This window comes from Trachurus trachurus (assembly GCF_905171665.1).
Source record: "Trachurus trachurus genome assembly, chromosome: 20".
Taxonomy (NCBI): domain Eukaryota; kingdom Metazoa; phylum Chordata; class Actinopteri; order Carangiformes; family Carangidae; genus Trachurus; species Trachurus trachurus.
Window position 1 is genome coordinate 13,499,214 of NC_139911.1, and position 26,327 is coordinate 13,525,540.

The 26,327-nt window shown below is 43.3% G+C and overlaps 1 protein-coding gene across 2 annotated transcripts; it reads left to right on the top strand.

Moving 5' to 3' along the window:
* On the top strand, window positions 1–26,033 carry nck1b (NCK adaptor protein 1b). Of its 2 annotated transcripts, XM_083995437.1 has the most exons (5): window positions 1–216; window positions 11,033–11,089; window positions 12,144–12,384; window positions 24,758–25,506; window positions 25,613–26,033. In XM_083995437.1, exons 3-5 carry the CDS (start codon window positions 12,159–12,161, stop codon window positions 25,811–25,813), a joined length of 1,176 nt encoding a protein of 391 aa, XP_083851563.1. In that variant the 5' UTR covers window positions 1–216; window positions 11,033–11,089; window positions 12,144–12,158; the 3' UTR covers window positions 25,814–26,033. The 2 variants fall into 2 exon arrangements, with proteins under 2 accessions (XP_083851563.1, XP_083851564.1); XM_083995438.1 differs by lacking the exons at window positions 1–216; window positions 11,033–11,089; window positions 12,144–12,384 and adding an exon at window positions 15,872–15,959.
* Window positions 26,034–26,327: the final 294 nt, after the last annotated feature.

The window sequence follows — 26,327 nt, forward strand, 5'->3', positions numbered from 1 at the left end:
GTTCAGCAATGACATGCTTTGATATAGAAATGCTATTCCAACGGGGCACAGCGTCTCATCAGCTAGGCTAGCTTGTTGGAGTGGGGGAAAAAACAGCTAGGAGTCTAGACATCACTTGTATGCATCAAGTCTCAGTCTGTGTGACGCCTCTAACACATAAAAAAAAAAAAAACGTCTCCCAAAAGGACACAAGAAAAGGTGGCCGTCAGGAATCAGGTAAGACGTGGTGTGACTGAACGGGGTTTGAATCCGAGCTATCCCTCTCTCTCTCACACAGGAGCTACAGGCTAGCGGCGTCTGCTATCCTTGAATTCACCGAGTAATGTTAAAAACTCAGTCGGCTAACAGCTAACTGTGAGCCCAGACAAAACCAGTCTGTCTCCCTGCCAACATGGCCAACATAACTGTAACCGTTAACGCGGCTGTTGCCGAGATTTTTTTCCTCTTAACCGTGAAAATGCATTTTTTTTGTGTGTGTGTGTGTGTCAGTTTTCTTAGCCAGGTTCACGTTAGCCGAGTTTAGGTAGCGTGACACGCTGTCAAGCTTAAGTTACAAGTGAAAAGCTCAAATAAAAACTGCTGCACTGCTTTTTAATGTATTGGGGCCACATACAGTGCACCACGTTAACGCTTTTTTTTTTTTTTTTTTCTGAGGCTGTAAAACGCAGAGGGGACGCCTTTTAATGGCATCTACACTACATGGTTTACAACGTTTACAACGCAAAGAGCATCTTCTGATTTGCTGCATTCAATGTCCTGTTGCATTATCAGAGATTTCGTGTGTGGATTTATTTTAAAGTAACTAATACTGAAGTTTAAGTTTCTGGGTGTTGTGCACTGATGAAGTCTTTCCAAAACATGAACTTTTGTTAAGAGTCATAGGCTACATGGTAATTGTAATCACGGTATTGCCTCTCGTTTTGCTTACTAATGGGGCCTTTTGTTGATGAATTTGCAGCATTTTCGTTATTGATCTATATATGAATTATATGTTCCAGTTAAAATAGAAATAGTAGTTTTGTATTTTCAGTGAAATTTCAGCTGACCAACAGTACCAAACCTTTATTCTGCATATGATGATATGCAGCAACAAAAAGAGCACACCTGGGTATGCTTTTTGTATGCTTATTCAGCTTAATAAGTTACCCAAACAGGTAGCCTAATCAGTTACCAAAACTGATTCTGTTTTTATCTTGTGTTCAACCAACTGAAAATTTCACCTCTAATTCAAGCAGAGAAACCAGCGGCTGCATGGTTGGCACATGGACTGTGCAAGTGAAATCACTTCTGTTTTTTTGGGAGAGGTTGTAGATAATTGCTCCCTCTGTTTATCTCCCAACATTGTTTCTACCTTACACAACCAAAGCCAGACTAAATGTCATGCTTCAGTAGCACAATGGGCGATAAAGCTGTGTAATTGTTGGCTTATGTTTGTGTGACCTGTTAAAAAAACTTGAAACATTTACCAGATTAATATGACTTGAGTGTGTTATCGCACCGTCGTTAATTCAAGATATGTGGTCGGATTTAATTGAATGACTCTAAGAGGGTGGCATGTGTGACTTCCCAGATGGCAAAGGGGGGTTAGGTCTTTTGCAGTTGCTGAATAGTACAGTTTCTGTAATTATTGTCACACTGACAGACCTCTTCACAGCCTCTCATTAAGGTTTTTCAGGGAGGTGAGAGGCGGGTAGAGGGACATTTGGTTTGCTGTGGCTCTGTTCTCAGTGGGAGTCAAAGGGAGGGGAGCCACAGTTTTCAGAGAGAGAGAGGGAGAGATGGTGGAAACATGTGTATCAGCATGATTTGCCTGAAGGCTGATATTCCATTTCTCTTCAGTGTTGAGGCCAATATGGAAGGCGTGAAAATGGCCATTAGGACACCTATTGAGAAAATTTGCAGCTATCAGCTTCCAGGTCACAGAGCTCACGTTCAAGATTGAGGACCCCTCCTCTGAAGGAAAGCTTTCCCCATTCAGTTATGCATGTTGGTATTGTAGTCATGTGGCCCTATTTACTCCGTCTGAGTTGTACTCATAACTCCTGTTGACTCCGATAGCCTCTAATAGCAACCTTGTTTGACTGTTATGACACTGTAATCTTATGAATATGCAGAGCTGGTCTCCTTGTGTAGAAGACAGTGCCTGCCTGGCTGCGGCTACCAGTGGCCTCCAGCAGCCAAATCTGTCCCCACAGCCTAGAGGAAAATACCAACTGTGCATTTTCATGATGGCCAAAAAACTAATGTGGCTGAAAATTTTCCCTGCTCAGACGAGAAGCTCAGGAATCTGTTCTATTAAGTGACTTTTGGTTTCTAATGAGATTGAGGAACAGGGGGATTTTTTGCTGCAATCTTGTCTTGTCTCTCATTATCTCCCTAATCTCAAATATTGCTCAAGTTTTTCAAGTTTTTTTTTTTCCATTTCCTCATTTTCTTTCAAGTGTATTTTCTTTTTCTTTTGACTGCTCATGCATGTAAGGGTTATTTAAACAGGCAGTGACAATTGTATTTTCTATATATTGACTTGTGTCACCTGTTGGAAAAGGAAATAAGCTTTTTGTCAAAGTTCAAAGAGCAGGAGCAACAAGGCAGCTCTGTTTTGATTGTGGACAATGTCCAAGAGCGAAGGGATCACCTTCGTGATGATATTGTTCCTACTTCTGTAAAATGTTACAGTTTAAACCATGTGTGGTTAAGGGATTTGGCAACATTTCACTTTAGGAGTAAGTGATTTGACTTCCTCATGTAGGGGAAAAGAAGTGTGCAGTTTCAGTGGTGTTTTTCTTTATTAGCTCATTATGAGTTGGGGATTTCATTTAGTGGGTTTGGCAGAGAGAAAAAGAGGATCTGTGTACTTGAAACCACAGCTGTCGCCGTGATGAGAGAAGTTGTCGTGTATCCATGACTAAAAATGCAATATTGTCAAATCTGTTCTTAGAGATGCGCTTTTTTTTTCTCAACGAAAGCAGACTTGTGAAGCACAGTTGCCTTTTCTCTGTAATTCAGTGCAGCTATATTTAGTCCGTCTACTTGTAGATGCTTTATGTAAATGTATTGGACCAGCAGACGGTGTATCACACAGGTCTGCTGCTTCACTCTGCCACATTGCTTCCACAATCACACCAAGTGAAAAGACAAGAATGTTCTTCCAGTAGCTGAAACGGTTTCATGAAGTCGGTGGTCCGTGAGTGATTTTTGGCTTCTGGTTATGTTGATGATCCCTGCCGGCGCTCTTATGGATTTAAATGGAAAATGAATGATGAGCAATAGCTACTTTATGGAAAGACATCTAAGGCTTTTAGTCTGTGGGTTCTGTCATCAGCACCGTCACATGTGACGAAGCAGTCCAACCTTCATGTAGCTCTGTTACGATGACTCTTTCCAGTAATAACATCTAATAACCATCTTGGTAAATAATTCAGACTTGGTCTTGTGTGTCGTGTTAATGCGCACTGCGTGTTTTAATTGGCTTTTCTGCTAACCAAAATCTGCACAGTATTGTCGACTTGGTTAAAACGTGGCTTCTCACGGTAAATGTAAATGAGTTGGTTTTGTCCACTAAAGGCTCTATTTCAATAAAGTTTTAAGGCGGTTGTGTCCTCAACAATGTTGGCTGAAGACAGAGAAGTTGGATTACTTGGTGCAGCTTTTCTTTGAATGGAAAGTAAGAAGAAAAACAGAGCCACGGACTGGAAGATGCAGACAGTATATGGTGTCTGTTATTCAGTGAAGTTCAGTTTTATATGACTGTATTTTCAGTGAAGACTTCAGTTTTAGCCACAATATGTAAAAACAAGCTCACCACAGTTTATAAATTTCTTTTTTGATAGCACCCATGTGGAAAATTGGACCGTGTAGCTGATCAAACTCCAAGACAGTCGACCTAAATTTTTGGATAACCCAGAAATCAAGCGGATGATCTGAGAGACAGATCGATGGTTGTTCAGGTGGCTTTTCATAGAGATGATGACCCTCAAACTGTGACAAGCAACCTGGGAAAAACGCAGCATGATTCTTAAATTTGTTGGGAATCGAATTCAAAATTGGACTGAATTCACACACTGTCTGCCAAACAGAAGTAGCTGTCAGTTTCAAAATTGATATCAAATTCAGATTCTCAAAGCCAATGCGTTTGTTTTTATCTGGTTATAGTAAAAATGGGTTTAGCCTTTTTGCAGCTTCTTAACCTCTCATTTCAGTGTCCTCTGGAGGGTTAAACAGGCTGTGTTATTTTCTGTTTTTTAAGTTCATAATTTCCCAGACTTCTTTTAGGTAAAATGTCAGGAAAACATACATTATACTTTCAATCCAATATTGTGAAAGAACTCCCAGTGTCACGAGGAACAGTCCTCTCTCAGTGTCTGAAATGTGTGTAGGCTGTCTCGGTCAGGCCTCACAGAGGTGAGGGTTTCTGTGGATAATGTTTTCCTTCTTGTCGCTCTCCTATCAAACATCTTGCAGACCCCAGATTTTTGTGGCATCACCATGCGATCTGGAATGCATCCTGCTCTCAAGATGCTCGTACACAAGTCCCAACACGTGGCGCTCCCAGACTAATGTCCCAAGTGGCTTGTTCAGTCCTATTGTGACAGCACCCTAGGGCTCATATTTGCCAGGATGTACGAAGACCAAAAGGAAGTCGGTGTATCCATTTCATCGCTCTGACACAGACAGTCTGGGATTATTATCTTGTGGTTTACAAATGATCTGCTATTTTGACTGTAACAATAGCTTTTTCCAAAAGGCTGCAGTTACTCTGAGGTGTACAGCTACATGACACTGCATCATCTTGTTTTTTACTGACCTCTTCATGCTACTAATAGCGTGAAGTAGCCTGACCACACGCAGGACCAAACAGCTTTATCTACAGTCCTTGATGCTAGGAATCCTTCTGCTTTGTAAACTCAGATTAGTCATTGGGAAAGCCCCTGGAGCTCTCAAACATGGTGATGTAACCTGAAAGTTTTTTTTTTTTTGCTGTTTCCTTGATCCCATACTTGCTTGGATGTGGCCGCTGTTGGACCCTATAAGCAAATAGGCCAACCAGAACAACAACTGGCAACAGCAGGGTGTGGATGCGGATGTATAGGCTCCACTGATGGAGGTGGGGTCTTGAGGAAATGGATCCTTTCTTACACAGAGGTATCATGTTCCTGAGTGTATCTGCTTACAGAGGGGATGCAAGCATTTCTTACTGGAAGGCCTGCTCAGGTCAGTTGTTGACCATTCGTCCACTGTGATTAATAGATGATAGTGATAAGTTGGCACCTTAGCCCGGCCTGTGTTCAGTTTATTCTTCGAAATAGTTCTGCACTTTCTCTATTTATGCTGTTGTACAACATTGCAGGCTTCCTGCAACACATTGGTTGTGTTATTCGCTGTGGTGCATGATAAGGGTCCTTTGATCAGGCTTTTCGGGGCTGATACAGATCGCTCATTTATTTTACTGTGATTATCTTGTTTGTCTTTTTTTCAGCAAATACCCACATAACAGACTAAGTAAAAAAGCCACTTCTTTTTGTCTCATGTCTGTGTTCTCCGTCATTCCTTATTATTCTGAGGTGGTATCACCATCACCAGATATTAGTACGTCCCTCCACATGATAACTAGTTATTGTTTTATTTGGGACTGCCATTGTATAGGAAGCACAAGCCAGGGTCAGTTTCATTATGATGTAAAAAAAGTTAGTTTTTTCCTCAGGGAATGAAACAGTTCAGTGACCACGTTTGACATTTGTAAGTCCACACAGACATTTCTGCTAAAATTGGATTTTGATCAGCCGCTTCATCTTGTGTAGCATTTCACTCTGTTTTCCAGCCACAGAAATGGCAAGTCAGTGCATCAATGCCATCTCTCAGTGGGCTCAACAGGAACAGCGGGCCTGAGGCCTGTGAAGTGGAGAAAATGCAACCGTATCGAAGTGAGAAGTGAAAATAGGGAAGTGGAAACTGTTTATTAGTTAATTTACCTCCTTCTTTTCGTAATGGACATAATATCCCTGGATGCACACTTTATCAGATGACTACATGTGATTAAAAACTAGAGGTCACAGATTTGTATAAGGAATTGCCTGTGAGGAAAGTTGAGTACACTTAACTCTTGAACAACAAAGGAGGCATTAGATTATACATATTTTTTTGGATGAGTTTCCCCTTTCATAAATATCACCCTTGTCTTATTAAGGTAATTCATCAGTATTGTATTTTAGGGGATGACCTGGCTTGAGACTTTTGCATTTTCTGTCCAAATTGCTATGCAATATATTTCAAACTGTGACATTTGTGTATGCTTCTCACAATTTGTTTTGAGTGTAGAATGGGCCTTTTGAAGTTGGCCTTAAACAAAGCTTGAAACTTTTTGGTGTTGGTTGTTGCTATGAGAGAAAATCTCTGGCAGTTCTCAAAGGACATGAGCCACGGTCTATTTTAGGCCATTCCCAACTGCTGAGGGTGATCCCGAGGGGTGGATAACCAACTGCTTTCACACAGTCATGAGACTATATGGTTAGCCCAAAACACCGGAGGCTGCACCATCCTCCATTCAGTTTTTAATATGATACAGGAACAATATAGTTTCCTAATAAAAAGTGTGTGTCCTCCCATCAACAGTGGTGTTAAAGTTTAAACGGCTCCTGGAGTCGATCTCTCATCTCTTAAATGAGATACATTACATGCATCAGTGCAAAGATAAGTTATCCAAACTCATCTGAACTCGGGGGGTCAAGCCTGCACTCTGTCAGATTGCATCACTTTCCCATCATCCGGTCACCCTTGTGTCCACACTTCCTGTCTCACAGCTGGCCTGCCAAGTCTCCCATGACCCTTTGCTGCTATGCTGCTGTTTTGTTTTGAGAGAATGTAGGACAGCTGGGATGAGATGCAGTCTCATGGGTTTTTTAGTTCAGCAGTGGTTCGATGTGCTCTGTCCTTCTCTCTTTTTCTTTTTTGTTTCCCCCACAAGTGTGTATTCATCAGTCCCTCCTCGCTGCTCTGCTCCGTCCGTTTGTGAAGTTAGACCTGCCCTGTGGCTAAAATGTAAGTTTTGGTTTAAGTTGGAGGAAGTGCAGCCGTGCCAGAGGGGCTGAGTGAGCAGCGAGCATACAGAGCACATTCCTGAAGGCAGCAGAGCCCTGTGATTTTAGAAGGCTGTCACAGGGATTAGGTTACTCTGTCTGCCTCTGTGAGCTCATGCTGTTGCTGTCTCAGTGCCTCAGCAATCCTGCCGAGCACTGCTACATTATTTGCTCTCACAGTGAAGAGCGACGAGGATCCACAAAGCTCTCTCTTCGGCGGGCTTGTTTAGATTGTACAGTATCCAGTTGTTGTGACTTCATGCTTAACCAAGAACCTCTCCAGACGGGCTGAGGAATAGAGTCGCAGCCGCTCACCAGAACACTATTCTAACTCCTTCTTTCTCTTGCATATCTCTTTAATGGTGTTCCTGTATAATGCATTACCAGATAGGCCACTGGGTGTGCTCTCTGACTAGATCCCTGCTTGCTTTAGTGTGTGTGTGTGTGTGTGTGTGTGTGTGTGTTTTTTTTTTTTTTTTTTTTTACAACAGCAGCTGTAGACTGCAGGATGTGGTAAATTTATGTCACTGTTTCATAGTAACATAAGAACTTGCAAAGTTGCACTCTGCATCTACACCACTAATGTGCAGTTGTTGTGGTTTGTGGGCTCCATCGCTGCATTGTTGCCTGTCTAAATTTTTATTAACAAGTAGAAATGCATTTTATGAAAATCTCACAAAAAAAAAATTCCAGTCCAAAACAAGAATCAAGATTCAAAGTGTTTATTGTCATTTGCACTGTAGAAAAACACGTTGCCCTGGCAATGAAATTCCTACATTGTGTCCACATCACAAATGCCAGCATAAAAAGGTATACAAAGTATAAAATAGACAGTTAAAGAGCACCAATAATACAGTACAACAATAGTAGTAGTAATAATAATACAAATAAAAAAATCAAGACTAAAAGACACAGTAACAGTTGTAAACGGTATAAGAAGGTGTATTGTATGTGCAATATGTGTAATACATAATGTGCAAATGATGCATACATGCTGTTGCATGAGGTAGTATGAGAGTAGGTATTATAGACTCCATCTAGCTATTTTTGTAATATTTTGTTGTATTTAGCCGAACAGAGATGGTGACAGATTAGGATTAGCGGGGAAGAGTTGTGGCCAGTGTTGACACTCTTGAGAGCATGAGGGAGTTACTGATTATAACAGTGGTTGACCTGTCACTGGCCCACAACTGCTGCTATAGCAGCAGATAAGATGGACCCACTTTATCAGTTTGGTACTTAGTAGTTTACAGTGCTATACATTTGCATGATACAAAGAGGCTCACCCATAGTAAAGGAGCCTGTTCTTTCTGATATCATCATCACACACAGAACACGTGCACCTGGCTGTGTCCCTAGTGAAATGAATGCTTTTTTGTTTTAATGAAGTCATTTTGCTGATTAAAACAACCAAGTCCAATGATTTTGGAAAATGACGGTATTTAGGAGCCTTTATGAACATGATTTATGAATTAATTGTGCTGTTTAGTACAGCGATTAATTGTGAAAACAAGTAACCGTGACATCCCTGCTACAGCAGATCATTTTAAAATGAAATGGAGAAATGGATTTTGTCGTCACAGCGAGCTGGGAAAACCCTGCCGTTACCACTGGCCACCAGATCTGACCAGCTGTCTACCATTCCATGCAGTCTGGTCTCCCTTGTTGACAACCACAAAGCTCATGCATGCATACAGATCCTGGTTTTGCTTTATGTCTATACCCATCTTATTTTTAGAGTCAGAATCACTTCCTCAAAACATTTTACACGAGCATTACATTGGCCATTTTAGCGGTGATTCATGACACTGTTGCATCTGTTGCAATATATTCCTCAGAATATGACCAAATCATTAACTGTGTCAATACTGGAAAGCACCAAGTAAAGCCATTGTCTGCCTTGGGGAATTGCTGAAGTGCTGAATTAGGCTACCTGTTAATTCTGCCAGGCGGCCTGGGTAAACGTAGATCCACAGTGGACGTGAATGTGACACCATTTGAGCAGTTTGACCCGTCTGACCTAGTGTTTAGTGCTTTGGAGAGGCGAGCGGCCTTGGCTCAGTCTGCAGCTGCGCGATTAGCTCAGAGCATCTGTCGCCTAACTTTTTGATCCTCCCTCACATCTGCACCGTCGTAAGTCACTGTGGTGTTAATGTGCACTTGGTGCTCAGCCACCCTGGACACCGGGGGGGGGGGCGATGGCAGCTCAAATAAGTAAGACTGGGATGTTGAGTGTTTTTTTTTTTTTCTGAAAAAGGGGAGATAGCTGGGAAAGGGGTTAGAGTTACAGTCCGACACTGATGATTCTATCATTCACTGTTTGGCAGAGCCGAGAGTGGGGGAAAAAGACAGAGAAGAAGAAAGGTTGTAAATGGAGATGGAGTACATATACACTACACAGCCTCTTTGGCAGGCAGTTATCCAGTCCAGCCCACTGAGCCCAGGGAGTGGAGAGATTGTTGCCTTTGTCTTGGTGAAAGAGGGAGAGTAAATCAGCCCCTTTGTTTTTGGATGCCGCTCCCTAACGTGTCTCCTAGTGTTCATTAATTTGATTTGAGGTGGAAAAGGAGCGTGCAATAGCATGCCACGAGTTAAAGCCACAGAATACACCCTAATATCTTTTGGTAAATTAAGTCACCAACACCCCACATTGGGAATTTAAACCCAGAGAACTCATACCCCCTCCTTAAAACATGTTGCAGTCGGTCTTTTCATTACACATTTAAGCTTCATGCGCCATAAATGCTGCCATTTGAGAGGGGGTGGTACTATTATCCTCAGTCATTTTATGAAATAAACATCTTTTCTCTAGAAAAAGCGTCTTCCCAGCTCTCATCTCATGCTTATTTTTTTGTTTTGTTTTGTTTATTCTACTCCAGTTCTCCTCTTGGTGCTGTTGAAAAGTTAGCTTGGTCCTCCCTCTCCTCCGTATGTTTGCCTAAGATCAGGTTCTGGGCCTATCTCAAGGCCAGCTGCAGCTGAAACCTAGACACCACTGCTTCAAATAAAAAACCGAGAGCTCTCAATCAATGAGGTCAGTGTCTGGTCCCTGAAGTCAGTCATGGGGGGGGGGAAAGGTGAAACTCCATCCACTCCCATGACATCAGAGGAGTGAAGCAGCCGTTCCAGCAGCGCCTCACTCCTTCAGTACTGACCCGAGTGTCTGTAGAATTAGCCTGAGTGTAGCCTGACTGTGCTGATGATGGGTCACAAGACCGATTGTTGTGAATGTGCTCATTGTTGAACACGGACAAGTTTTGCTTGTGGATCACAGTACCCTGAAGTCATAATTTTAGATCGCCTGGGGAACTTGAAAGTTCTTGTGAAAAGCTGCAGCGGTTGAGTCATGCTTGTGATGCAGTTCTCATAATCGGAGCATTTGCATAGGCTGCACACACTTAGGAAGTATTTATAGGTCATTGCTAAATTTAAAATAATATTCTACATCATTAGAGCTTAGTTAGAGCTTCACTCCCTGATGTAGCCCCACAGCTGAGGCACAGGGCTCCTTTCCTTTTCTTTACTTCCCTGTCACAGTAATATTTGCCGTCTTCCATCCCAGGTCCATGTTTGATGCCTAACACAATAGACAATTGTTGGAAATCATCCCCTCTGTAAATTTATGAAGAATGTGGACACGGAGAGATTAGCATTATACTGTCTGGCAGCCGTCAGTGTTGAAGACTGAAAAGAATAATAATTTACATCCGTTATTTGAAGACGACAATTGTGGGTCAGGGAGAATTATATCTGAAGAGACTAAACTGTGGAAGTAGAGGCTGGCATTTGTGGTCAAGTCATATTCAGTTTGGATAACGCTGTCCATATTTTGGCATGTGGACGTACAAACATTAGTACATGGACAGTGGCTTGGTTGTGTGTTACAGTGAAGACACAGTTTCTGAGTGTTGTTAAGACATCTTCCTAATTCCTTTGCATTGTCTGTTTTCTGTTTCTAGGTCAACAGACAGAGACGTATCACAGCCCTTGAAGTTCTCAGCTTTGATGCAGTACAGGTACAGCTATATATATCCTAACACTTTTCTAAATTTGTTTTTGCCAGTGTCTTCGCTAATCACTGGTACTGCAGCAAACGGCACAGCTTGAGAATAAAATGTGAATGCTGTGCAGACAGAGAAGATCCAGATGGTCTTTATCCATAGTTTGGTTAATATCCTAGATTTATCGCGCCTCTGCCTGCGACTGCCGGAGCCAGATGCATATTGTTTTGGTTTTGGGGTTATGTAATGTCCATCCCGTTCTCTTGGGCACAACATCTAGTACCTTTTGGAGCCAAAGGTCAAGGGTGCGATGACCTCACAAAACATTGTTTTGACCTTTTGAACCCAGTATCCACCTTCAGGGAATATCTTCCTTGCTAACCCTAACCTAAATTTGGCAAAAACCTTCACTTGAACTCAGGGAAAAGGAAAAGGACATTTTTGTGGTCAAAGGTCAAGGTCTTGGGGGCCTCACAAAATGTGTATTTGGCTCTGTGAATGCTATAAAATACCTTAATGGATTTGCTTAAATGTCTGCATAATGCCAACGTAAACTCAATGTCAGAGAGATTAGTCAGGGTCAAGATCAGTGACTTCAGATATAATAATACTTTTCACACAAATTATTAATATTACATATTTTTCTGGATAAAATTGGATATTCATTTTTATTTTATTTTACCTTTATTTTACCAGGAAGTCCCTTGCAATAAAATCTCTTTTTTAAGGGAAACCTGGCCGAGAGTCACACTGGTGCAATACATGTGAACTGAAACTAGTGGGGGAGGCATACAACTGTCTTATTGCAGAAAAACCGCCAACACTACCTAGGTCCCTGGGGGGAACCCTACTTTTTTTTTTTTTTTTTTACCACAGTAGAAAATCTTCATCATTGTTGCTGAAAGAAAGTGAATGTTACCTCATCACCACTGCCACTGCTGCACAGTGACCAACATTCGCCCAGATGTTATTGTCTTGTAGGAACTTGCTGCTCACTGACTATAATGAAAAGTTTTCCTTCTCGCCTCCCTGATGAGTTTATGTTGTCCCCTCTCTCTCTCTCCATCAGTGTACCTAGTGCAAGATGACGGAAGAGGTGATTGTCATCGCCAAGTTTGACTACATGGCCCAGCAGGACCAGGAGCTGGACATCAAGAAAAACGAGCGCCTCTGGCTCCTTGACGACTCCAAGTCCTGGTGGAGGGTCCGAAATGCCACCAACAAAACGGGCTTTGTGCCGTCGAACTATGTGGAGAGGAAAAACAGTGCCAGGAAAGCTTCTATTGTCAAGAATCTCAAAGACACACTTGGTAAAATAATCAGTTATGCTTTCTTCACTTTTACAAGTCTGTGTTGAATTCTGCTGCTGATAGTTTAATAAGCACTGGCTAGAAACAGTCTTCATGTTAACCTTGTTTATTTTTTATTTTTTCAAAGATATCCAAGATTCCAGTGAAAGATATTTGCACTCAAAACATTTAGATATCGTAATTGACTGACTTTGAGTTTCATGCACAGTTTGGGAGTAGTTTGGTTTTCACTACTCATTTTAACAGGCTACGAATAATAAGACTCCAAAATTTCCACCACGATAGAAACCAAACCAGTGTGAACGCATCTAGGCCACTTTCAAACCTATTGTGGTTGTACTAGCAGCCTCCACAGGAAAATGGTATCTAGTGGTCTCTGAGGCTGACGTCTGATTGGTTAAAATTCTGAATGATGCTTTTTTCTCACAGTGCACTTAGAGCAAAGGTTCAGTTTGAAAGAAGAGTTAGTAGTGAAAGGTGGCTGTTTCCCTTCGACCTTGAAACATAGTTTCAGGTGAGGCTGCAGTATATTTTCCTGACAGAAATGTTCATTTAAAGCTTGAATATGATTGGGTCTTTTGTTTCACAACTGTGGAACTGTGATGCAGCTAATTTGTTTTTTTTGTTTTTTTTGTTAACCAACATCTGCACTTGACGTTTGTGTGTAAGCAATCGCGCCAGATGATTTCCTCCCGCTCTTTTATCACAACCAGAATTGATACAGCACAGGTGTTGTCTACCCTGTCAACACAACAGTAATATTTCTGGGAACTGCCATTTGCCAAGGGCTTTGTGTTGCCAGGACCGAGGAGAACGTAACTGTGTATGTAAGCCAAGGTTACCATTTGTCTTAGCCTAATTCTTCGTGATGACAGACATACATGATAATTTAGGATACACTCTCTGACCACTGGTATCCAGCCTGGATCACAGCCACAGACCTTGGCATTCGCATTGTGTGTGTGTGATTTCACTGTTTGATCATTTGTTTTGTGTGTGTGTGTGTGTTTTAATTGTGAAGGTGTTGTTTTTAGTTTCTGATGCTTTTCATACTGTAACCTATATCCTGTTTTCTGCAAGTCATCGTTCAGTACGTCGAGCGTCTTGTCCGACTTCTGCCCTTGTCCTAGTTTACATGCAACAGGGAAAATATCTGACGGTGTACGCCTCCTCAACATAGGTGGCGATATGCGTCATTTCAGCAGGTTAATGCGGACCACTTTCTGGTCGACTTTTCTGTCACTGAGTAAAAAAACTGAAAATAAATAGCCGGGTTTGGGCTGAAAATAGGCTATAGCCTATAATACAAATTACTTGGGTCGGGTCGGTCAATGGGCTTCCTTTTTCTTTTTATAAAACATATCTTCTTGCAGGTTGCTGGTTGCACTGTGTCAAGACCACTGACGCCGCTTTTTTTCATTTTCTTTGCCGGGTCTGTGCTACACTTTGTGTCATCTTTACTGTTGTGAAGTATGCACACATGCATTGTCCATTTTCAGTCCGATTAAGGCGTATACATGCAGAAGAAAATCGATTTCCAATGGCATTATCTAGGTGTCTTAGTCAGATTTTTCAGTCCGGTATACTTCAGTTGTCCAGTCATACTCGGATTAAGGCAATAATTTGTTTTGTTTTTTCCAACTGTCATGTAAACATACTGATTGCCTCGATGAAGAGCATGATGGGACACGTGTTGGCGTGTTGTAAACTTCAGCTGTGTTTGTTTGGCCTTGATATTCATCTGATTAAGTTAAAGCGTGTCCACTGGTATTTATCACTGAGGAGACTTAAAGCAGGCCTGCGTGATGATCACAGTGTGTCGGTGTGTTGTAGTTGTGATTTGAACCCAGGTCTCACAGTCACTGTCATTGCAGTTTATCCAGTTCATTGCGAGTGTGAACTATAAAGCTGTGGCCGGCAGCTGCTGTTTATTGGCCCATTTGACAGCAACATAACATCCAACCACACTCGTGAGACTGACAATAGAGGCGGCCTTATCTCCTTTGCTCATCTTTTGATGTGGTGACGACAGCAGCATAGGGTGACACTAAGGTAGCCCTCGGCCCCATAGGAGGGTGGGGTGATGGTGGTTTATGAACAGTATCACACACTCTGCAGTGTTTGCAAAACACTTATCTGTTGGACACTGGGACTTTGTCTTCCTGTTGAACTGCGCAGCGTTTTTTAAGCGTGTGCTAGTGTTGTGGTTAGAGGAGACTAGTGACACTCGGATAACTCTGTGTGGGGGGAAAACGATAAAGAACAGGAAGAGGGCTCTTGGTGGCTTTTTATACGCAGCTCATTAATGTTTTTGCACTTTTAGTCACGTCACTGATGCTCTGTTGAATTTCCACTAAACAAAATCATTTTTATCGCTCGACTGGAGCATTTTAAAGTGTTAAACTGCTGTAAAAGTCCGTCAGTGTGTCAGTTTATGTCTGTCTGTTACGTTAGTGTGTATGCGTGTGTGAGTGAGTGTATGTGTGTTTGTGGTCGGGTGGAAGCATGTGTGGTCATGCACTACAGCCACCAGCTTCCCAACGACTTCCCACCTGCCACTACATCCATTGATCACATAACCTCAGGTGAACAGCTGCGTGAATGACACACAAGCGCCGACAAAAACACACACGGGCTCAGGTCTCACTCACACAGGTCCAGTAAAACACCTGACTAATGTAAAACACGAGTCAAGGCGAAACCAAGCCTCGTTAAACACTAATACAATCATAGAACACTTGTAAATAACTTCACCCTCACGTCTCCAGGTTTATGACCTATCAGTAGATTTAGGGGGATTCAACATTAAGATTGTGGGCGGTTATGTTTTTCTTCATACAAATACAGTTTGTGGGAGAGAGCGGCCCGAAGACCACACTGACATATGTTACGTGGGAGGAAAAAACTGTATCTCTCTCTCCTTTTTTTAAAACCAGGCCCGTTGCTGGGTGTGGAGAGTGGTGTCATCGTTTGAAAGAATGTGTGAGCGTATGATCTGTCTGCAGATGGCCGTGTGCGAGCGCGAGTGCGTTGCCTTGTTTGAGGACTCATGTTTCCTGGGTTTGTTGTAAAGTGTCTGAGTGTGTGTGTCTCTACAAACAACTGGAGTCATGTGACACCGGGTGCTCTCTCACTGACTCATTCTGCTTTTGCAGTTTCCTCGCAGATGCCTGTAGTGTTCTTTCCCCCGTCTTTCGGCTCTCAAACCTGACACTTTATTCTATCAGAAAGTCCCTTCACTTTCTCTATTTCTCTTTTCTTTCTCTCTCTCTCTCTAAGCTCCAACCCCCCTCTCTTCTTCTTCTTCTTTCCCTCTCCATGAGGCCTCTGTATTCTGCCTTCCAGAGCTGGACTGGAGGCCTCTCTCTCCCGCACTCTCATTGGCTGAGCCTGACCACATGGTCAAAGGAGTGGGCCGCCCTGCTCCGCTGTCCGCCCAGCTCTCTGGGTGTTCCAATGGAATAACTCTACAGCTGCAGTGGGAAGAGAGCAGGGGCCGGGAAAGAGACAGAGAGAGAGAGGGAGAGACCGCGAGCCCAAAATGGACATGGCTAACCTATTCAAACATTTCTTTCGTGAGTTTTTAAACTTTCCTGGTCTTCTCTAAGCGGCTTGAAAGTTGTTCTGACTTGTCGTGTTGTTTCACAAGTGGTGAAAAGAGCTTTGTCTGAAGTTTTGAGCGGTTCTTTTCTCTCTCTCTCGCTGTGCTGGAGTGGCTGTCAGTTTTTTTTTCTTGTGTGTGTGTGTGTGTTGTTTTTTTTCCACCTTCCTTTTCTGATTTTTCACTTTGGTTGTCGGTTGTTTCAGCTTTTGGTTAGCCAAATGATGTGTCATATTTAGTTGCTGGCGGAAACAGTTTTTTGTGTGTGTGTGAGTGTGTGTGCTAACATGTTGTGTTGGCAAAGACAGGGAGAAGGTGTCTTAACAGCTTTTGAGGCTCTGTCTGTGTGAGCGGCTGCAAAGACTGGGTGGATATGCTTTTGAAAAGCCTTCTGCTGAGCTGAAGCCTGTAATTGACTCAGCAATCCTTCCCTGTCTCTTTCTTTTAAACATACACACACACACACACACTAATCCTACTTCATTTCTTTCTAGCATTTTGTCCTACTGAGTGGGTTGCAACTCAGTGGATTACATTATCATGCTTGAAGACCCCTTCTCCGCCCTGTGTAGGAATATCTCAAGACATAGCCAAAGCCAAAGTCTGTTTTCCTTTATGCTACCCTCAGGGCGAGCTCACTCATTCAGGGAGGGTCCCCCCCCCCCCCCCCCCCCAAACAGCCAGTCATGGGCTACAGTTGAAGGGACGCGGGGTGCTCATGTAGAACACTGTAGTCATTGTGCTGAGAGGAGGAAGGGGTCTCTCCGCTGATTGATGGGACCTGGACTCCCATCTTCCTGCACCTCGCTCGGTTATCAGAGGAATGTCATTACCCAGGCGGCTCCGTGGGCCGCGGATACTTTACAGCCACGCTGACACACTTTTTCAAAAGACCCTGGCGCACACCCATGCTGTAATCTCACCTTGTAACTGTTGAGTGTTATCTGCTGTCTCTCTCTATCTTCCCTACGTGTGTGTGTGAGAGTGTGTGTGTGTGTATCTATCCACTGACTGGGCTGTTTGCAGTCTGAGGGATCCACAGAGTGAGCAGAACACAGATGAGCTAACAGTCCTCTTTGCTTGTGTAAACTGAGAGCTGTTAGCCTCCTCTATCTCCTCCCTCTGTTTTCCTGTTTCTCAGCCTCCCCAGTGAGCGGAAACTCTAATTTGAGCCACATTTCTCCCCGAACTTTGGAGGAGAGCAGGCCAGAGAGGAAGTGAGAAATTGGGAGGAAGCTGAATCATTGTGCGGGGTCTGTCTGTTGGACTTTTCTGGCTGTCTCTGTCCCTTACTCCTTCTCTCCCGCTTCTTTTCTCCAAACCACGGTTCACTGTGCCCAGATAGAAAAAGTCATGATCATGATTAAGAGATCGTTGGGAGAGTTGTCATCTTTTCTGCCTAAGGTGTTTTTCTCTTTGCTCTCCACTCCTCTTTGTTTTTCTGTGTCTTCCGCCAATGAGAATTGCTAAAGAGGAAGTGAGTAGTAGTCTGAGTTTGTTAAATTGTAGCCAACTCCCCTTTTTCTATTGAATTGAACTGGCTGCAGACTGTTATTTTCATTAATGAGCAGATTGTCCTCTAGATTAAAAGATAAGTCTACAAAATGTCAGCAAATCACAAAACATCATCACAAGGTCTCAGAGACCCATGGGATGCCCATTTGACATGTCCATCTGGAAACACTCAGGATCACCAGAAGAGTTACCAATTGGTTAAATGACAAATCAAATGTTCTCTCTATGATTTTGGTAGCTTTCTGAGAATGATAACTTTTTATTAGTGAACTGACAACTCCTGGAGGCTTGCATCACATGTCTGGTCACCTCTGTAATAATTGTTTACTACTCTTTTGGTCTGTCAGTCCCTGTCAGTTTAGGAAAAGTTTATTTGTGCCATGTTAAACAGTGTCTAACATTTAAAGAGGAACTAAGCAGGATTTTTTACCTGAATTAAAGAGCTTTGCAATAATTGTGATGGTTAAATAAAATACTGGATGCGCTCTGCTTTCCAGGTAGCGTCCATTGGCCGAAAACCAACCTGGCAAGATCAGAGCCTCCGACCCGGTGTCCCAGCTCTTGTCGCGGCAACACTGCGACACAAACGCGCCCAGTAACCTGTAATCTCTTGTTTATGATGTATAAGACTACACAAATATACACATTGTAACACTTATATGATAAATAACCTTATCCACCGCTCTATTGATTGATTTCCGGCCAGCTTTGTTGAAAACAAATGCACATGGCCGGAAGGAGGATTAGCAAAACAGCAGAAAAGTGACTGGACTTGCATAGTTCCCCTTTTAAGAATGCTGTGAAAGGAAAAATAGATTTAAAGGAAAAAACATTGAAATAGTTATGTTTAATTAGGCTTTGTCATCATTCTGGAAATTCAAATCATTTCTCAGTATAACTTTGTACCTGCTTCAACAGATAATTATTGCTTTTAAGTTTCTGGAGAATGGAAAATATCAGTGTCATGACACGTGTGGTGTCACTGCTTTATCACAAAACTGTGGTGAAAGTTTTTAGATAATATTTTAAGGGGAATCCCAGCAACACCCACATGTACCTAAAATGTCCTTTAAATTTGGGTCACTAGAATAGAGGTTAAGCAAAAATGGGTTACCTAAAAAATAAAAAAATAAAAAAAAAGTGTGAAATCACTCTCAGCAAAAACACTTCTATCGGTTGGAGCAGGACTTTGAGAGTGAGCTAATCATTCCAGTGTTGCCGTAGCGATCCGCAGATACATGTATCGATAGCAGGCTGGAACGGAGACAACCATCTGTTTGTTTTACTGTGAGGACAGCTCCTACTGGCTGCAGCCTCTGACAGTAACCTTGCACTGTCCAGAGCAGTAAAAAAACCAAATGGAGCTGCTTCACAGAGACTGACGGCTGCCTGGGATGACTCAGATGGCTGAAGTTGAAAGAGTTCTGCACGCTTCCTGTTCAGCCATTAGTCGGCCATGTTAGCAGCTCAGTGTTGAACCTTCGGTCTTAACCCATCCTCGTTCAAACACCAGATCACTTTTGTGTACGTTTCCGCTTCTCAGTCTGTTTGACTAGGCCATATCTGATGATTGATTGATTGAAACCTTTATTTCTCCCCGTAGGAAGATAAAGGTGTTTGTTGATTTGTCATTATGAGCTTTTATCAGGTTATTTCATATGAAAGTTGTATTTTTTTTAATGCATTACTTAATTGTTGCCCTTTTCTGGTTTTTAGGTTGCCTTTAACATCTGGCTCACTTGCAGTTTCTTTTAAATACTGTTGATTAGTGTTGCACTGTCCCTGTTAAATAAACCAATAAATAAGAACAAGGTCCGAAACAGCAACAGTTAAAAAAAAGTCGAGGCAGAAGACAAAAAAAAAAGTTAAAGCAAGGTAATTAGCCAATAAGCTAAATAAATTAAGAAATTAAAGGAGCCAAGTTCTTCTTGGTCACACGCGAACACAAGTGGCACACCACTGAGGTTACACTATCACCAGCGGCAACATGATTGCGCTTCATTCTGTTTACATAAATCAGGCAACAGTTAAAATGTGTGTGAGAGTGATGTGTTGCACTTGGCTCTTTAAATATTGGGGAGTTTCCTTTGTCAGTTAGCAGGACATGTCACTGCTGCTCAGCCTGTTCCACTGATCGTGCTGCTCTGTTCAAGTAGGGGGATGTTCAGGCACTTGTCAGACAGCCTGACGCGGGGTGTTGTCGTCCACAGAGGAAGAGCTGTGGAATGGAGGGAAGCCGAGGGGTCGAAAGGGCCCTGGCAGACAATGGACGGCCAGCCAGCGTGGGGAGGCCAGAGTTAAAAAACAAAACCAGTTCCTGTCTGTCACTAGTGGCCCAACAAACTCCCCTGCACTTTCTTCTCCTCCTCCTGCTGCGCCTCATCTGTAAACAAAAAAAAAAGTGAAGATTTTTTTTTCCGTTCGGAGGAGTTTAACATATGCGTCTCAGGTCTTCGTCATTGTTTGCAGTGATTTATCGCCGGCCGAAGCAACACGATTTCCTACTTCGGCATCCCTCTCTGAGGAAATGCACAGGAAAAAGCATGTGACGTTGATAGAGAGAAAAATTTCCAGCGCGTCCGTACTTTTTTAAATTCTCTTCCTGTCTCGTAACGCTCACAGCCGAGTAGTGGCATGGTTTGTGGCTTTCAGCGGAAGCACCGAGCTGCCACATGGGCATATTCTCGTGAAATCTTCATGCTGTTGGTAGTATTTAGGGTTATCTGCAGGTGGATAGAGCACTATGAGGTGGGAAATGTGCTTCCCTCAGGTAGAGAGAGGAGTTGGGGGAACTGTTGTTGTTGTTTTAACTCCTACCAACGATTGTTATCTTCCTTTTTCTGATTCGTACTGAGCCATAAATTGTCACATTTTCTCTTGCTCCTCACTACTTACTGTTTATTCCAGTTGTGTTGGTCCTCACATGGACGCTACTGTGTGCCGCTGGTAAGATGGACCGTCCCATAATTGGAGATTCAAAGCCTCTGTCCTCATAACAACCAGTGACGTCTCTCTCACAACAGCCGTGTCCTGTCTGAAGTGCTTGACCTCAGACTGCTCAGTCATCGGAAAAGTGTTTTTAAACCGTATCCACTGTTGTTGTTCTTTTGGACTTTCTTCCAGACAAACCTTTATTTATGTCAACATTAGTTTATAAACACTTTACCAAATTTGGCCAACTCGTTCTACAAATAGATCTAAATTATATGGAATTTCTTCAGGTTAAAAAAAAAGAAAAAGAAGAAAAAGATTATATGATCTTACGTTGTGTTTGAGTCTTTCAGTGTATTCATATCTTCTCATAACTCGCTTTTATGGTTATTGTGAGCTTATTTCTTCAGGTATACTACAGTGCTTTTGCCAGAAATCCCAGAAATGTTCAGTTTGGAGTCTGAAAGTGGGTTTGGCTTTACGCACATCGCCGTGGGTGCTGGGCTTAATATTGAGCAACAGTAGAGAGACGTAGAGCCCGCACACCAGTACTCCGTTTCAGACTTTTATTATTAAAAGAACAACGTTTCGCTCAACAGCGTGATCTTTGTCAACTTCAAACAATGTGATATGGTGGCCTCCTATATACACAGCCCGTCCCAAAAAAAAAGTCACCTCCTAGATTTAACAAAGCTAATAGTTAAGAGCCTCTCATTGGATAATTAAAGTATGGATGATTATATTTCAGCTGGCAACAACTTATTTAACCCTAACTGATGCAGTCTCATTTCTTCAACAACCATGTTGGAAGACGCATCCTGTGGTCGTAGAAAAGATGTTAATCTGTTTCAGAAGGGTCAAATTATTGGTATGAAGCAAATAAAACATCCAGGGAGATTACTGAGACTACTAAACTGAGTTAAAGGGATAGTTCACCCTAGAATGATATTTCGCTCATTATCTACTCACCCTCATGTTGACTAAGGGCTGGAAGAATTTTCAGAGTCCACCGTCCCTTCTCTGAGTTACAGGGGGTCTTGGCGTAGCAGTGCATTTCAATGCAACGGTTGCAAAGGGACACCAGAGCTCTTCGTAAAAAAACACACACAAAAAAACATCCAAATACCTCCATGATGCTCGTATGTAATGTCCGTCTTGTGCTGAAGCCCCAAATTGCGTAATTGTCCCGAAAAGAATTAAATAAGTCTATATTTTAAGCTTGTTTGTAGAGGAAGCTTCTCGAAGCTCCTCTTCCTGGTGGGGCTTCAGCACAAGACGGACATTACATACGAGCATCATGGAGGTATTTGGATGTTTTTTTGTGTGTGTTTTTTTACGAAGAGCTCTGGTGTCCCTTTGCAACCGTTGCATTGAAATGCACTGCGACGCCAAGACCCCCTGTAACTCAGAGAAGGGACGGTGGACTCTGGAAATTCTTCCAGCCCTTAGTCAACATGAGGGTGAGTAGATAATGAGCGAAATATCATTCTAGGGTGAACTATCCCTTTAAGAAATGTCCAACACATTATTAAAAACTAGAAGAATAATGGAGAACCATCATCTTCAAGGAAGAAATGTGGTCCAATGTGAACACAGAGTCCAGACCTTAACCCCACAGAGAATCTTTGAAAAATGAATGCAACTCTGGATGGAAATAAATGTTGTGACATTGCAGAAGCTTATCGAACCGATGCCACAGCAAATGCGTGCCGTAATCAAAGCTAAAGGCGGTCTAACAGAATATTAGAGTGTGACTTTTTTTTGGGACGGGCAGTGTATGTAGAGGATGGTCTGAGGTATGGGGTCTGTACCAGAATAATGCTGCTGCATATTTAAAGGTTCAAAGATTGTCCCCTAAGTTCAGCTTGACTGAACTCACAAACCTGGCAGAATACCAAGGAAGTGCTTACTGAAGTCACTTACCCTCAGTGAGCGTGTTGAGGTTCTAACACAGCCAACACTGGCCTCGTTCTGCACAGTACAGTGGCTGATAAGAGCTTCTGCGGAACTGTAAAAGGAGACACAAACCCACAGTTTCTTCTACTTGACCACACACGTGAATTCTCAGCAATTAACCCTCCACCAACATGGCAGATGGGCCCTCAGAGAAGCAGATGCCCTCATTAACAACCCCTTATCTTCCCCTAGTATCATCTTCCTATAGCTGCACAGGCAAATCCCAACTTCCCTCTATTACCTTGACGTGGATTGAGCATCTAGTCAAATGCCGCAGTCTCGGCCTCCGTGCTTTTTTAATGCAAAGTGTTCGTGTGACTGTAGCAGGAAGCAGCACATGAAATATGACAGGGGACGGCGATAAGGAGGTTCTGCATCAACCGGACCAGCGTGATAAAGTATAATCTCTTGTGCCGACTCTCAGCCAGAGCTAAAAGAAAGTTTATTTATGCAGAGTTGACCTCTAACCTTTGTTTGGAGTTAACTAGGTCATTTCCAACTGAGCACAAATCATATCCCGGGGCTTGCACCTGCACGAACATGTTTTCTTTCCAACATGCGCATGTGATATTTTGGCTGCTGTGGGTTCAAATTCTGTCTGTGAAACTTCTGTATTATTTGAAACATTAAGCTTTTTATGAGAGCAAGAAACTTCAACCGGTTTTCTTTCATAATCTCACCCTCTTTTATTTATGTAAAGTATATGTAAAGGTTTATAGACACAGATGTGTTTTTCTTGTGTCTTTTGGCAGTTCTCCCTTGAAGGTATTAAGGCTGCACAGAGGCATAACTACACCTAACCTCCACCTACAGACATCAGCTCTTAACACCCCGTCTGGAGTCTGTAGTTATGTACAGTGGTGTGACTAATAACAGGGTCTACCTGGAAGCAATTTGACGATGGACTCTCTGCGCTACCGTGAAATTTGTCTGCACTCCTTGAGTCACGGACACCTTTCAGTAACAAGTTATCTGCGGTAGAACAGATTCAGTACGGCGTTGCGGCGCATTAGTCACGTTATGCGCCAGAAAACAAACACACACACACACACACACAAGCCACCCTCCCACAGCTGTCCTCAGGACTACACCCTGCCTGCATGTATAATTTCACCGCGCTGACTTCTGATTATTGAGGCAACAGCCTTGCAAACGTAATCAGAAATAGAATCACTACTTTGCCCTGCTCCCTGTGTCTGCTATCAGTGTCTGTCTGGTTTCTCTACATCATTAGTAAGACCCATAGGCTTGCAGTGATAACAGTCGTGTCATTGGCTTTGCAAGAACGAGGAAAAAATAGTCGACTGTTGGCTTCCAGAGGAGAAAGTAATGCGTAGAGGGATCAAGCTGGAGAGTATTAAGAGTTGTTTTCTGGTGCCTTGGAAAGCAGGAAGAAGGCGTGAGCTCACCACTGCGTCCCCTGGTAGCCACACATGTGTTTCATACAACTGTTAGCATGCCAGGCTGCCAAGTGGAAATTCTTGCCCAGTAAGACGATGACCACGGGCCTGCCAAAGCCGGGCCTCAGGCTCCGTTAACCCAGGGAAGAGGCCAAAGGGCCTGATAATCCCCCTTCAGGGCAGAGATGGTGCCACCGAGTGCACGGCATCCAGCTGCAGTGCGAGCGAGGCCGCAGGTGTCAGGGCAGCCGAGGTGATTAGTGCAATGTGATTAGCCACAATGAAATGTGACTGAACCTTTTTACCCTCGGACTTCAAGGCAAGTGTAGATTGTAATTAATTTTGCTGATGGATACTTTTTTTCTTTTCTTCCCTTTTGAGTTTCCACAGCATCTACAGGCCCGTGCCAAAACAAGTTTTCATCCCACTCACTTTTTTTTTTTTTTTTTTTTTTTTCTCAGCCATTATTTTTTGTTTCCTCAGCACCTAGCTCTAATCCTCAAGAATGTATTTGGGTTTGGAATGTGGGGGGTTCGGGCACTGTAATGTGGAAAAAGAATGATATTTAGCCCTGCTTACCCACCCTCCCTGTATTTCAGCACAACTCCTAATGCTTATTATCGCTGCCTGGTATTTGTCTGGGATTTTTTCTCTTCCTCCCTTAAATTTTCTGAGGTGTGTGTGTTTTCCTTTTTTTTTTTCTTCTTTTAAAACGGTGTGGTTTTTGTTTTTCTGTTCAGACATGTACCAAACCAGTGGATGGTTGTGAAAATTGGACCCGTGTTTTACTAAAATGATGACTTTGAAGTCCTATAGGTTTGTCTGGGACTAATTTAAAATGTCAGGTGCCTTGTAATTGACTTTCTGACCTTATTCACTTGACTTAATTTCAGTGTAGATGATGATGATGATAATATTCTTTCTCTTACACTTGTCCTTGATTTTTCTTCTTTTTTTCCTCCATGTCTAGGAATTGGGAAGGTGAAGAGCAGAAAGGGGCGAGACACGGCGTCCAACTCGGACACAGACATGTATGCAGACAACGGCGAGCGCCTGTACGACCTCAACCTGCCCGCCCTGGTCAAGTTCAGCTACACGGCGGAGCGCGAGGACGAGCTGTCTCTGGTGAAAGGCACGCGGGTGGTGGTGATGGAGAAGTGCAGCGACGGCTGGTGGCGCGGCAGCTACAACGGACGATCGGGCTGGTTTCCGTCGAACTACGTGACGGAGGACGTGGACGGGACGGCGGGGGGAGGGGGCATGGGCGGGCTCAGCGACCCGGGCGGATCGCTAACGGAGAAGATCGCGGCGGTGGTGAACAGCACCACGAACGGGAACAGGGTGCTGCACACGGTCCAGGCGCTCTACCCCTTCAGCTCGGGGAACGACGAGGAGCTGAACTTTGAGAAGGGCGAGGTGATGGAGGTGGTGGAGAAGCCGGAGAACGACCCCGAGTGGTGGAAGTGCCGCAAAGCGGACGGACAGCTGGGCTTGGTGCCCAAGAACTACGTCACCGTGCTGGACTCCACCTCCCATAAACCCACAGCGGGGCTCGCCGGGCCGCCCACGCCCGACTGCGACTACATCTCGCCTTCAGGCACCGGGCGCTTCGCGGGGAAGGAGTGGTACTACGGGAAGGTGACGCGCCACCAGGCGGAGGTGGCCCTCAACCAGAGAGGCACAGAGGGAGACTTCCTCATCCGAGACAGCGAGTCATCGGTCAGTCCCTTTTTAAACTAACAGTTATCCGACATATTCCCCGTAGTCGCCTCAGTGCTCCAACCGAATGCCGATAATAACCTCGTATCTTCTTTTCTTTTCACAGCCAAACGACTTCTCCATCTCCCTGAAGGCGCAGAGCAAGAACAAGCATTTCAAAGTGCAGCTGAAGGAAAACCTTTACTGCATTGGACAGCGCAAGTTCAACTCTATGGAAGAGCTTGTTGAACACTACAAAAAAGCCCCCATCTTCACCAGTGAGCAGGGAGACAAACTGTACCTGATCAAGGCCTTGGCCGCCTCCTGATCCCTCTCTGTTACACACACACACACACACATGCACGTACACCCACAGATACACAAACACAACTTGACATCGTTAACTGCATCCATATATAGACATACAGATACTTACGCCAGAACATACACTAACATTTAAACTCCAAGCCTGAGGACTTAACACATCATCAGGACTTCAATGCCCAATTTGTGAGCATTCCAAGAGGAGGTATGGAAGCAACAGCATGGGAGAGACTCGGAGGGACGGTTGGGGGTGGGGGGGCGGGGGGGACAAAAAGACTATGGACTCCTGAGAGTTGACTACAGACCTCTTGGTCGCCTATTTTAAATTATCCAGATGTGTTAGTTCATAGGCAATGCCATGTATTTCCACCTTGATATCTATTAGAGTTGCATTTAGTTTCCTTTTTTTGTTGATAATATATAATCTTTTAACAGTTTCTTTTAAAAATGTGATTTTTTTTTTTTAACTATATCCAACACCCAACCGTATGAGGCATTTTTTTTTTTTTTTTTTTTTT